The 14,428-nt window shown below is 38.0% G+C and overlaps 1 protein-coding gene across 1 annotated transcript; it reads left to right on the top strand.

Moving 5' to 3' along the window:
- Positions 1–6: 6 nt before the first annotated feature.
- Positions 7–14,428, top strand: itgb2 (integrin, beta 2). Its single transcript, XM_008438701.2, has 16 exons — positions 7–100; positions 1,274–1,325; positions 1,668–1,765; positions 3,265–3,466; positions 3,774–3,944; positions 4,325–4,566; positions 5,173–5,331; positions 5,584–5,679; positions 5,776–5,865; positions 7,758–7,895; positions 8,867–9,057; positions 9,927–10,159; positions 11,477–11,696; positions 11,819–12,030; positions 12,965–13,131; positions 14,010–14,428. The coding sequence occupies exons 2-16, from the start codon at positions 1,277–1,279 to the stop codon at positions 14,073–14,075; spliced, it is 2,334 nt and encodes a 777-aa protein (XP_008436923.1). The 5' UTR covers positions 7–100; positions 1,274–1,276; the 3' UTR covers positions 14,076–14,428.

The following is a 14,428-nucleotide window of genomic DNA, read 5'->3' as shown; positions in this document are numbered from 1 at the left end:
GGGGCGAGACAGTTCTCCTAAATACTGTCATACCCGTTAACTTCCTTGTCTGACAGCACGTCTATCTGCCTACACGGAGAAAAGCACCATCTTGTTAGCGGTAAGTTTCTTTCACATATTTTTTTGTAAGTGAACCACTTTAGTTGTCTCATGTTTTTCCCCGTCTGTTTCTACATGAAATTGTACGAATGCAGACATTCAAATTCAAATTAGGAAAACAGCGACAAAGACGGAGAGACATACGATGAAACGTTTGGGTTCAAAATAATGCACCAAGCAAGAATAGTCAGGGCTACCGTGTAATTTTATCAAAATTATAGTTTATTGTGTCACAAAAATTCAAAATTCTGCTTTTATTTGGGTTTCAGAATCTCACGACTCTGTGTACGATACACATTCTTACGATGTGTGTCGGAAGAGTTTCATATGAAAGTGACAAAGTTGGGATGGTATGAACGTTCAGTCTTTCAAAAAGGAAAGTTTTTGATCTTAAAACTACATTGCAGAGTTTTCTGAAAACCGAGTGATCTAGAGCTTAAAAGTTATTTAGGCACTTTTAAGTCTAAATTTGGGGCTTAAAAAAACCCACATTTGAAAAGGTCTAAAACATCCTTCAATTTATTGGAATATTGGATTTTAATCCAAAATTGTATTAATTGTCATGAGGACACCAGTGACTTTGTGGACACGTTGACATGCAAAACGTTTCCAGTATTTGCATCGGTACATCCAACTATGTGCAAGCATACAGAAAATGGAGCATTTTTGTGGGCGAACCATCACTGCTGCCATCAATGTTTATTGTTAATATTAAGCTTACTTATATTTGCTTGTCATAAGCAATTTATGTTACTTTATGGCCACATCTAGTTGTTTACCAAAATAAATGTTGGAAAGTTGTGTAATGACTGAAACAAAAGCGTTTTTCAGAAGATGTTACGCACATCTTGCTAATAAGATGTGCGTAAACGTAGACGGCTAAATCAGAAAGAGGAAGTACACCAGTGAGCTGACGCTATTGTCAGCTTTTTCCTTTTATGGTGTAAACTTAAGTTGATCTCTCTGAATTTATTGTACGTCAATTTCACACAGAACTCTGATGCCATGAACCATCTGATTTTATATTGTAACTTTAAAAATTCTGAAAAAATGGAGTTTGCATGTTCTCCCTGTGCATTCTCTCTGGGTACTCCCAGACATGGATGCTTGTCATAGTATAATGTTTTAGTGTAATCATGGGGTTAGTTATCTTTTGTATGTTTTGTGTCATCAGAGTATGGACTGGTGTGTGCTTTCACTTCTGCTCCTTATGCTGGGCAAACATGGTAAGTTGGAATAATTTGAAAAACATAATTGCATGAATAAGATTTATGGTATGTCTTTCTGTGAGAGCAACAAGTTAATTTAAAAAAAGAAAGGTCTCCATCTGAACCATATGTTACTTGGTTTTGTTTTTAGTAAGGCAGGAAGCCTATAACAAAGATGCCTTCTAATATAAACAGAAAATTATACTGATAAAAATATTTTCCATTCTACAGGCATTACCCACATTTTACTAATATACTAAATAAACGTAGAAGACTGGAACAAAACATTACAAACTCTTGAAACATTTTGGTACCACACCATGTTACGTTTCTTGCATGTACTCTGTGGTTTGTTTGAAGGGCTGTGTCAGCAAGAGGAAGTTTGCTCAAAGTCATCGATCACGTCGTGTAAGGACTGCATCACATCTGGGCCGTTCTGTTCATGGTGTAAGCAGCTGGTGAGAAACACTTGTTGTTTCAGCAGTTTAATGAAAGTGGCTGGATGGATTAACACTGCTTATATGCATTTATGGATCTTTATATTTACTGTAATGCAGTCGGTCAGCAGTACTGTGTTAATAAACTGTGTTTATAATATAAAGGTCAATAGACTCTTCATAACTGTTGCAATAACATATCAATGAGTTCCTGGCATATTTACCTTTAAGTGTCACTCAAAAAGTTTACATGTTAGTCAATGAGACACTGGTGTGTCAACATGCCAGTTAAAGGCTTAAATTGTATTTATCCCAGTGCACAGTTCTTTTTCTAGATGTAATATAATTGATATTAGCAGCCCTAAACACAAATCCCAGTAACAGCTACCACTGCAAGGTTTTAAATTGTCTCATTTCCGACAAAGATATTTAGTTTGTTCACACCATGTTTCCGTGTCATAACACTTCACTCGTCACCACATATATGGTAATCTGCAAACATCATTTGAGCAGCACTGGTAACAGGAAGTGAGGTGTTTTTCTGATCAATGTTCCACTTTTAAATATATCACCATTGAATTGAGTCATATGACCGATAAGTTGATGTTGAACAATCTAAACTCTATTTTTGATTGCCCTTTCACCGCCACCTCTGCATCACCAAACAGGAAGTTTGTGCAACTCTGAGTTAAGGCCCTATTACACCCAACCTTTTTTCCTGTTTCACAATAGACTTTGGTTTAATGCAACTGATTAGTTTCCCAGGCTCACAGCTACACTATGCACAAAAAAGGCCAGTATGGTAACATTCAAAGCTCTCAACTGTATATCCAGGCAGAACACAACCAAGGTGGGAGGACCAAAGCTTCTTGCAGTTTAATTTTTAAATATATTTTCTTTTTTGAACATGTAGAAGGTTGTCATCAGTGTTATTTTATTGAAGACATACTTCCATTAGTAACTTTAAGTAGCTATGCAGCTGGTTTCATATGATTTTAAACTAACCCTAACACACTAAAAAAGCTAAAAACATTCCTCCTCCTTCTGGTTTAAATAATTTACAGACTACAGTCTCCAAATTGTGTGGAAGTTTCAGCTATCGAATCGACTAAGAAAACAATACACCTTAGCTAAACATTTTAAATTCATTTTCATGTTGTTGAGCAGAACATGTATTTGCTTCATTCACATAACAGGACACTACGTGAAGGAAGATCCTTTGCTGTCCAACACAACCAATTCTTATTGTTTTTTTCTGTGCTACAGTTTTGAAACCAGAGGCTTAAAGCCCCATCCATACAAGAATATTTTCTTTTAAAATTGAAAAGTTTTAACTGTTTGTGCAAGCACATAGAAATGGTGTTTGTTTTTTTTTACCCAAAGTGAAAAAAAACACTTGTGGTCAAATGGTGATATTCACCATTTGCAGAGAATATCAGCTGCTAATGATTCCCGTACTGATGTTTGCTCTTCAGTTTGAAAGACAACTTCTGATGTTTTGTCGTTTGGCTTTCATATAGAATTTTACCAAAGCTGGAGAACAGGAAGCAGTCCGCTGTGACACTCGAGCAAAGCTGATGGCAAGAGGCTGCATGAGAGAAGAGATTATTTCTCCTCAAAACACCCAGGAGATTAAGCAACAAGACCCTTTATCCCAATCGTTTGACAATACAGAACCTGTCCAAATGACTCCACAAAAAATCAACCTGAAACTGCGACCTGGTGAGTGCAGTCAGTTGTTACTGTCCATATCACTGAATACATATATTCTAACATATGTAGAAAAGGTTTTAAATGTAATAAATGCTTATTACATTTAGGAGTAAATGTTATCCTTTGGAAAACTCATCTTTTATTTTATAGATTGCACTAACTGTCACTGTATTCCACTTATTGGTAATGGGTCCATGCATACAGAAGATTGCACCATAGCAGGAGCTTCTCAATGATGACTGTCAGGTTTCTTTCTCTAACTGAATTCTTTACGAGCATTGAAATGTAACTAATTTTATCCTGTCTTTGTTCACAGGGCTTCCACACAAATTCAATGTGTCCTTTAAGAGGGCTGAAGGTTACCCTGTGGATCTTTACTACTTGATGGATCTCTCCTACTCCATGAAGGACGATCTGGCTAATGTAAAAAGACTGGGAGGAAATCTTTTTGATGCTTTGAATAAAATTACTAAACATGCTAATATAGGTAATACATTCTTAAAGCATTTCTTATCAAATGCACAAAACATGTCTCAAATTGTTTCTCAATACTAGTAAACAAAGTCACAAACCAAAAAGCCGAGATTCAAAAGTCTAATTCAGTTCTTCTGCTGAATTTAGTCTTTTGGAATGAGCAGCTGATGCTCAACCCATTTGGAAAACAATCAAATGTGAGACTTGTGCGTACAAAGATCTATAACAGAGATCAACAGGACTTTATCTAAATGACTTCACTTTTTTTTAACTATAGCTAAAGTTCTTTTCTACAGTTTTCAACAAGTTTGGCTGACAAAGTTCTCATCTCAGTGCATTTATTTGACTCTATACTTTTACTGGACTTCTTTATTTACATCTGTGTAATTACAGGATTTGGGGCCTTTGTTGATAAAACCGTCCTTCCTTACACCAACACCAACAAGGAGAAACTTGCGAAACCATGTGATGAAAGTGAGACTCAATGTCAGGCTGCCTTTGGCTACAGACATGTGCTCAGTATGACACCGAGTCGGGACTCGTTCACACAGAAGGTGGCACAGCAGTACATCTCTGGGAACTTGGACTCTCCTGAAGGAAGCCTTGATGCCATGATGCAGGCTGCTGTTTGCGGGGTAAGGACTCAGCCAAAGACGACACAGTCATGTACAATCTGTTAATAAGTGAAGCTGCGTAAGAAAAATTGTTAAGGTTTGTTTCCATGTAAGTGAAAATACTCCAGATGTAATGTTACTGCAGAGCCACTGTGGTAGAAGTTCCATATGATTTAAACCAGCAGGTTTATGGTTTTATTCACAAACCAGTGTATGTTGAGAGAAACAATTCTTGCCCATAATTTGGGCAGTTGAACCCTCACTCCTCTGGTGTCTCAACAACAAGGAGGCAGACGCACTGAGACTCCGTTCAGTCGTTTTTAGACCGACGGCAGCCAGACTAATTTATTTTTATAAATTGTTTTTGTTAGGGCCCTCCAATAGTATTTGTTACTGTTTGTGCCCCTCCAAATAAGAAAAATAACTAAACAATTGATCAAAAAATTCAAAAAAGGGCATTTGGGGCATTTCTGACAAATGCCATTACACTAACTGATGGCACCGTTTGTTTCACTCATCTTCGGTGCAAGTTTATTATTAGTTGTACTGACTCTCATTGCACATTTTCCAATGAGGATGGAAGTTTATGGTTGTAAGACATTTCCCCCTTTCTGACACACTTCACAGGATAAAATAGGCTGGAGGAATAGCAGCACTCGGTTAATTGTACTCGCCACGGATGCTGGATTCCACATGGCTGGGGACGGAAAACTAGCTGGCATTCTCGAACCCAATGATGAACTGTGCCACATGACAGGCAACCTGTATGAAAAAAGTAATGACATGGTATGTATGAATTGTGTTTTATTTCTGACAAAGAGAAATTAAGCAGTGAATTCAAGGATGAACAATTTTGTCTTGTTGTGTTAAGTAGCTCCTGACGTGACCCAAGACAGTAATTGGATAAATGACAAAAACTAAATACTTGAATACTTGCTGACATTTCCCTCCTTTTTAAAGGTTCCCTTTCTTCACAAAGACACTACTTCTTTATTATTACATTTAATTCTAATTAACAAATTCTTCAATTCTGTGCAGGACTACCCGTCTGTTGGACAATTAGCTACGCAGCTGGAAAAAAACAATATTCAGCCAATATTCGCTGTAACAGAAAACGTGAAGAATGTTTACATGGTAATGCTGACCATTTCTTTTAATGCCAAAAATTTTAATATAACAGAAAAAAATGTCAACTTAATCTAAAATCTGTTTGTTCCATTCTTTCTTTAGGAACTCACTAAAATGATTCCAAAGTCAGTGGTGGGAGTCTTATCATCAGATTCAAATAATGTTGTTCAGCTAATTGAAAGTGCCTACAATGTAAGTCTGTTTGTTATCTAGTACTTTTCTATCCATACTTCAGAGTCTTAGGGCGCATTCAGACCAACCCAGGATTAGAGTTCTGATTCAGACTCTAATCCGTCAAACAGGAGCGTCGTTAGCGTTAGCAACTAACAGGCGATGTCCAAACCAGTAATGTATATCAATGAAGAAATCCTGAAACCTCTAACATCTGACACCGCTCCGTTTTGTTTACTTTTTGTGAAGAAGGAATTTGCGCTGATCTTCTTCAGAGATTTTGTGTTCGATTCCTTCAGTAGTTCTTGGTGCAGCGCCCCCACAGGCTACGGGGGGAACAGGCTTTTCAGTTGGTTTTAGTCACAGTGAATGCAAACTAGATTTCTGAAAATGTAACAAATGTTGCAATTTTAGCCCCAATTAAACCGAGTCTACCGGACTATCCGGTCTGAATGCACCTTTAAAGTTGAGAGCAGAAATAAGCGTCCCTCGCACCTTGGCACTGCTCCAGCCTTGTGGAGACCATGGGAGCTCCATCATTGCCAACCTGTTTCCATCCTGCTGCCATCTTGTTTCCATCCTGTTGCCAACCTGAACACTCATGCTGTTCAAATGCGCATTTGGGTAATCTTGAAAATATTCAAGTCTGTAAACTTATACCGGAAACCAACCTTCCAACCAGGAGTTATTGTCCCTTCCTGTTTTGTGACAACTGATTATTGAGGACTTCTAAACAAGTCATGTGTGGTTATCAACAGGTAGTGGATACAGTTTCAATCTTGTATCATACACAGGGAGAAGCTGGAGGACTCAATAAATAATTTTAATTTACTGCCTGATGACCCACAAAAAATCTGGTGATGCATCATGGAGATATAAGTCTTGCAATAACCTATGGGGTGCTCTGAGACAAATTCCAATATAATCCAATTGGACTCTTCAGAGGTTAACCAAGGTCATTCAGATTCCGTTTAGTGCAAATCGGATGATGCATGTTTGACTTAGAGTCAACCGTATGCAAACAGCAAGGGATTGAAATTCACCATAGCACCACACCCACTTGTTCTAGTCACAAGTCCATCTTGAGAGAAGCATTCAGCATCATGTTGTTCTATGTCATCAAACAGGTTTAAATCTATATGAATCAAAAAACACATGCAGAACCTAACAACATGACTTCCTATTTAAGGTCATTTCTGTGCCTCGAAGAGGGTGCTATGATGATGTCAGCATTTGACCACATATAATGTGTGGACACCTGAGAAAGATCGTTCATACAAAGTTTTGTGTATTTCAGCCTTTGTATGTGGAAATTAGAGTTTAGAAATTTTTATGAGAAAGCCAACTTTGAAGCCTGGTCCTGCCCATTTACCATGAATGAAAATTCAAGCTTTTGATAACTTTCAATCCCCTATTAAGGGCATATTTGCCAAGTATGGGGCAGATACTTGCCGAAATCCCTCTGAGGAATTTGTTAAATTTCGACATGCATTAAAAGTGAAAAACTCTCAAAAATTACCATTTGACTCAAAATGGTCAACTCCATTGATCATTTCATACTCTTTAGCGTATACTGTTGAAATATATTTTTCTTGTTTTAGTGGGTTCTACCAATGTACCACATTTCAGCTTTCTGTGATTTACCAGTTGGCCTGTCTCACATTAGGAGGTGCTGTACAGCAGCTTGGTCACACCCATTAAATTCAATACAATTAAGATATTTTAATATCTAAAAATGTTGGGTACAGTTTGGAAAATTTGTAAGCTTCCAAAGTGATTTTGTTTTGTCTGAGAATCTTAATAAACATTTTAATTCCCTAGGCCTTCACAGTGCTTTTGCTACTTGAAACTAATAATTGTTTGCTGGTTTTGCAAAAAATGTACAAATATGAATAATCTGTATATTGTTGCAGAACTTGACATCTAAAGTCACAGTGACTCATGACATTCTTCCTGACAAAGTAAGAGTTGAGTACTTGGCACTGTGTGAACACCGAATAAATGACAGCCCCAGTAAAGGCGTCTGCGATCAAGTGCAAGCAGAACAAGAGGTCAGTGTTTTGAGATGCTTTTATTCTGTCATAATCCAGTGAAAATTAACCTTTTCAGATCTTTGAACCTGGTTTATCACATCAGAAAAAGATGTGATAACTTCTTAAACGTTTATCTACAATCACAGATTTGACATTTTTTACAGCTGTTGACACAGATTCAATGATTAACTGCTGTAGATTTTGTTACCCAATAAAACTTTTGCTTTTAGCTATCTTAGCCCTTTATGTTATACAAGTGTATAAAATATGTTATGGAACTGTAGTCATTTTCCAACCTTTCCAACCTGCTAATACTCAAGTATTTTCTTTTGCAGCCCTCACTACATCTAACAAAACTGATTATTTGCTCTCTTGTTTGTGTCATATATAGAACTCTGTTACTTTGTGTTACTGTTACTTTGCTGCTGTCACTGTGGTTACAGCTCAAGCGCTGTGTGTCCGGTTCTGGGTGTAAACCGTTAGAGCTGCTATCTGTTAGTGTGTATGTTTTCCAACCGTCAATAAAGCTGAGTTATAAAAGACTAAACTAAAGCTTGTTTTAGTGTGTATGTAAATATACATAAGTGTGTTGCTAAGTTTTGTGGGAACACTAAAAAAATGTATGTTAGTGTACAGGAACCAAGCACTTCTCTGATTTCTGGGTCCATTCCGGCTTTAGCTCAGAGATGCTGCACAAAGTAATCACAGACTGATATAAGTGCTGTTAGTGCACTTGCTGTTGTTGTAAAACACTCTTCTCTTACTCTTGGAACGAAAGGGACACAGTGGTAATGTTAGGCATTAAGTGGGCTGGAGCTCTAAGATTCTTTGGTACAGTGGCATTTTAACTAATACACATTTGAACTGGAGACGTGCCATAGGAAGGAGCACTTTAGACAGCTTGTTAGCTCTGATAGATCCACCGTAAAGTTTCAGTAGGTTTGTGATTTTTATATTTTTACACATCTGATCCTTTGCTCTCTTTACAGATATCTTTTGAGGTTACTGTGACTGTGGACAAATGTATAGAGGAAAAGTCCTTCACCATCAGCCCACTGGGAATTAAAGACAAACTGACGGTAACCATTTCTACCAACTGTGAGTGCCAATGTAATGACCCCACAGGCAACAATCATCTTCACTGTAACAGTACAGGAAGCATCACCTGTGGTATTTGCAAGTAAGTTATCTTCCTCAAAGTCCCTGTTTTAATATTTTAGTCACATATTGATGTTTAATGGAAAAATGTGTTTTCAGTAAAACATAAGTATTTATTCAGTATTGCCATAGGAGTGAGACATGTAGTGGGAGGCCCAGATCGTAAGTTACCCCTGACCCCAGGCATTTGAGACCTCTGCTGATTGTTGTAAAGGCTCGTTCACAAGGCACAATTTTGTAATAGTTGGCCGATTTTCAAAATCTGAGAAGCCACACACCAGTCGATTAAAAATCTTCAGTATAGTAGGTTCGATCGTACCATGAGTGGTGTCCAGCCACACGGCAGGAGCAACATACCAAACTCCAAACCAATTTTTATCCACAAACATTCGAATTCCAGATAGAAAATCCCATGAAACCCACCATCCCATACATGAATTTAAAGCAAACAATTTCAGCATTTCCTTTTTTTCTGTTCATCTTTGCCACAGGGAAAGTACCATCATAGAACCTCGCTTCAGTATTGTCGCAATTTGGGCAAATATGAATGGATCAGTTTGTAAAGATTTTGATAAAAATGAGTACCTTAACTAACTTTTTTCTCATACAGTATCAATTATTATTTTGACAACCCTATTACCTGCTGATAGTTGGTTTTCAGTGGTCATGTGTAGTCGTCTAAGTAGTTAGTACATTGCATCCTGATTTTCTATCGGACTGGCGAGGTGAGCCTCAGCCCCTCACCTTCAACAGGTTTACATGGGCATGCAAAATGGATGAATATAATGTATGGAATAAATATTTTTATGAAATAGGTAAAAACAAAGCCAACTGTAATTAATCCTAATTTTGATCAGTTTGTTGTGTTATTTTTAATATTTCGTTTTGCAGATGCAACCAAGGTTTTGTGGGTCAGTTCTGCAACTGTGCTGTTGGGAATAAAGATGAAGCCTCTCTTCGAGCAGCTTGTCGGAGGCAGAATGGGACAGAGTGTGAGGGTCGAGGAGATTGTGTGTGTGGCAGATGCCAGTGCCACACTACAGAGCAAGGAAGCTCTTACCATGGACCCTACTGCGAGTGTGATGATGAACACTGTGAGAAGTATGAGAACAAGCTGTGTGCAGGTAAAGTATTTTTAACAGTTTTTTTTTTAAGTAGATAATATATTTTTCATCAAAGTATTTCTCAATCAAAGACTTACAGATGGATGTGAAACCTTTTTATATACAAAACAAATTCAAAGTGGAAGTCATAAAGGTCATTTATAAACCAAAGAAAACATTTACAGCAAACACTTGGCTAAACCTCAAAAATAGCTATATTTGCAGTTTGGTCTTGTAAGTATTACTACTAAGTATTTTTAGACCTCAACATCCATTAAAACATTCAGGAAACTCATAACCTTGGTGATTAAAAATCTATTATGTCTGGTCTGAAAACTCAAACTAAACAGCTCCCTTAGCAAATTCCTCTTTGCATGCTCCAAACATACAGAATCTTGTGGAATTGCTTAGGAAGGCAAATAGTCAGGCTACATTAAGGCTAACTTAAATATCATTTTATCAAAGTTTTCTCACCATAAATTTCCTCTCACTGGATGATCAAGGCCCCAAGGGTGGATGAGATTCGTCCGGAGTTCTTTAAGGCTCTGGAGGTTGTTGGGTTGTGTTGGTTGACACAACTCCCCAATATTGCAGTCTGCCAATTTCTGGTACCCCTATTCAGAAAGAGGGGTGGGACACAGAGTGTGCTCTAACTCAAAGTAGGACCACTGTGTCCATTGTGGCTTTGGAAGGCCCAGAATGAGCTGGACTGGGAGGTGCCAAAGTCCAATCCTCCTCTCCTGAGGATCCATTATCCTGCAGCTGTTTTAAAATGCCTCTGCAGAGCTGAATGACTGATGCTGAAGGTGGAATTCAGCCATTTGACTTTGGTGAGTCATCTAGAACTTGAGGGATGGTAACTTTCGAGTACTGGACGTGGACACTCCTAAGCTAGAGTGTGTGACTGGGGAGAGGGATGTCAAGGGTTTTCTCCTTCCTGTGCACTTGATCTAAAATAAACAAAAGTACATGGATGAGCATACTGTTGATTAAATTAATTTTTAAAATGAATACTGAAACTAGGGTGCAAGACAATGGATGGATGGATGGATGGAATACTGAAACTATTACTTTTAATGTAATACATTTAAAGTAATAGTTTAAGACCCCTTAATCTCCACCGCTTGAAAATGCAATGGAAAAAATAGCACATGGGGTTCCACTGCATGTTAAGGGGTTAAACAGTAAATCACATCTACATAAATATGAGGAAAGATATTAAATACATGAGGAAGAATTAAGAAATTYAAGAAGCCTCAAATGAAGGAGGTCATTATTAATGATGGAAAATTAAAGTGGAAAAAATATGACAACCTTTTTAATTCTCATTGCTTTTAGGACATGGTAAATGCAACTGTGGAAAGTGCCAATGCGAAACAGGTTACCAAGGCAGTGCTTGTCAGTGCAAGATTTCTGAGGATGGCTGTCGTACACCAGACGACTCTGTTTGCTATGGCAGAGGGAAATGCATATGTAACCAATGTGTATGCATAGATGGATATCAGGGTCCACACTGCAAGGAATGCAGTGGCTGTCCTTCTGTATGCCTGACGAAACTGTAAGAACATTAAAGTTACTACTTTAAGCTACTTTCAGAATGTTAATGGTTCCTATGAAAATTATATGCCTTATCTTATTTATCTGTTGTATTTTAAACTTTTCTATTTATGTTATTCTCAGGAGTTGCATTAGCTGCCTTTCCTTGAGTAATTCGAAAGAGAATTGCAACAATGTTTGCAACAATACCATTTCAAAATATGAGAAGGTTGAAAAATTCAACTTGCAGACCAAAGAATGCCACCAGAAGGACAGTGAGGGATGCTGGATCAAATTCAAGCTGGAGCAGTTAACTGGAGAGGATTATTACAATGCTGAAATTCTGACAAAGAGAGGTATGTCACTGATTGTCAGTTGTTGTTTTTTTTACCTGTTTGAATAATAAACTGCATTGTTAAACAGGGGTGGCCTGGGAGTCCAACCTCTCTCATTGAAAGGTACCCCCTTTGTCATAAATGCTGTTTTAACCTAAACAATGTAATATTATCTGGAAGTAATCTGGCTAATGGCTCAAAGCTTCGTGCTGACGTCTAAGCGTCAAATAAATGCAAATCAGTTTGATTAAAATAACAATACTAATGCCTGTGTGTCGAGAACTATAGGGAAAAAAGATCCGTCATAGCACCCTCAGTGCTTAGCTCCCCCTTAGCACCTACAGAAAAATATTCTGGAATCGCCACTGGCTTCATGGACTTCCGCATGGCTTCCAGGCGATTCTGGTCCACCATCCGGCATCTCAGGATGGGGAAGCAGTACAACATCAACACTGTTTATAGTGAGGATGGTGTGTGGCTGACCTCGTCTTGGGATGTTGTGGGCTGGTGGGCGGAAGACCTCCTCAATCCCAATCTCCAATCTCTGGTTCTGAGGTCGCTAAGGGGGTTAAAGAGCTCTTCAATGGCAAGGCCCCGGGGAGGATTAGATTTGCCCAGAGTTCCTTGAGGCTCTGGCGACTCTGCAATATTGCATCGACATTGGCGGAAGTCCCCCTGGATTGACAGACTGGGTGGGATGGGTCACACTCTTAAGTCCTGGAGAAGAGAATCCATTTTTTGAACTTCAGATTCAGGAAGAGCAGTGTGGTTTTCGTCCTGGTTGTGGAACTCCCACAACCAGGACGGGAGTTCGCCCAAAACAATATACATGTGTTTGGTGGACTTGGAGAAGGCATTGGACCGTATCTCTTAGGGAATACTGTGGAGGTGGACCATGTTGTCTTGGATATTTTATGAACTGTACATCAGTAATAGCTTGATTCTAATCTTACAGAATGCCCTGAACCACCCAACGTCATAGCTATCATAGGAGGTTCCCTTGCAGCTGTGGCTGTAATTGGGATTCTGTTGCTGATGCTGGTCAAGTTACTGATCCACATGAAGGACGTGAAGGAGTTCAAGAAATTTGAGAATGAAAAGAAGAAATCCAAGTGGGCAAATGTAAGTTGGTTTTATAATTAATATTCCATCTATCTGTCTGTCTGCCTGCCTGCATATGTGTTTGTGTGTAACGTTTTTCTAACTGGACCAATCTTTTCAGTAACGCGTAATCTAATGCATTACTATTTCAAATCCAGTAATCAGATTAAAGTTACTTATCCAGATCATTGTGCGTTACCATTTTCTTTTGTAATTTCATTTGATTTCCTCTGTGCGTCTTGGGGAGTAGCCGCCGTTTCTATGCAACAGCAGCAGCTGAACACGTCACGGCAGAAATGTTAACAATGGAGGGAGGAGAGAGATGCACATTTTGTTGCTGGAAAAACAGGAACTATTTTGAGTTTCTGTCATCAAGTCCAATTATTATAAGCAACTTTTTATAACAGTAACCCTGTTATAACATTTATGTCAGATCATGATTTCTTGGTTAATGTCAAGTTGTCATAACAAAGACATTTTGAATAATGTCAACTTTGCATTAAAAGTGTCATAATTTACYGAATGACACTTTATGACAACAGTCATAAATATTCATGAAGGCTTATTGATGTTTATGACGGTGTCATGTCAGTCTTATTCACAACCCGTCAAATAAAGTGTTACCAGTTATTTTATCATTATATATTATTTTTCCACGCTGACCACTCGTCACTGCGAAGTACATTGGTCAACATAACTGGATGAGATCCAACAGTAAATTTTGATGATCCTTCACATCGTCTGTCTGAACTAATAAAGATTATGACTGCAATCAATTTAGCCCACGATTACATTCTTTAATCTAGTTCAGTTCTTATCCATAAAATGTGCCATTTTCACAAGGCTGAAACRCATAGCATGAAGAAATGCAACTAATGGTAAACTTTCTTTATTTCCAGGCTGACAATCCGCTGTTCCAGAATCCCACCACTACCGTGGCCAACCCTCTGTTTACTGGAGAGTGAAGACCCTCTGCTTCATATTGACATTTATTCAAAGCTTTGCTTGAAACATATAATGCTTTCAGTGCTTTCATTTATTTGATTTATGTGATTTTATGATTATGTTGTATTAAAATCTACTTAACTTTGTAAAATATGTATGTTTGAGGATGGAGTACAGTTGGTTTGAGGAGCTCATATAAACCTTGCTAATATTATAACATCTATTAGTTTAAAATGAAATTTTCTGCCGTTTCTGGAGACTTTTACAGTTTATCAACTGTAACAACAGTTTGGAGAATTGTACCATTTATTTTCATGAAACTGCAAAGTCTTAGTACAAATAAACTCATCAGAATATGACCACTTGCCTTGAA

Source organism: Poecilia reticulata, linkage group LG2 (assembly GCF_000633615.1).
Source record: "Poecilia reticulata strain Guanapo linkage group LG2, Guppy_female_1.0+MT, whole genome shotgun sequence".
NCBI classification, from domain to species: Eukaryota; Metazoa; Chordata; class Actinopteri; order Cyprinodontiformes; family Poeciliidae; genus Poecilia; species Poecilia reticulata.
The sequence above is the reverse complement of the archived record's forward strand: the minus strand, read 5'-3'. Positions and strand labels throughout refer to the sequence as shown.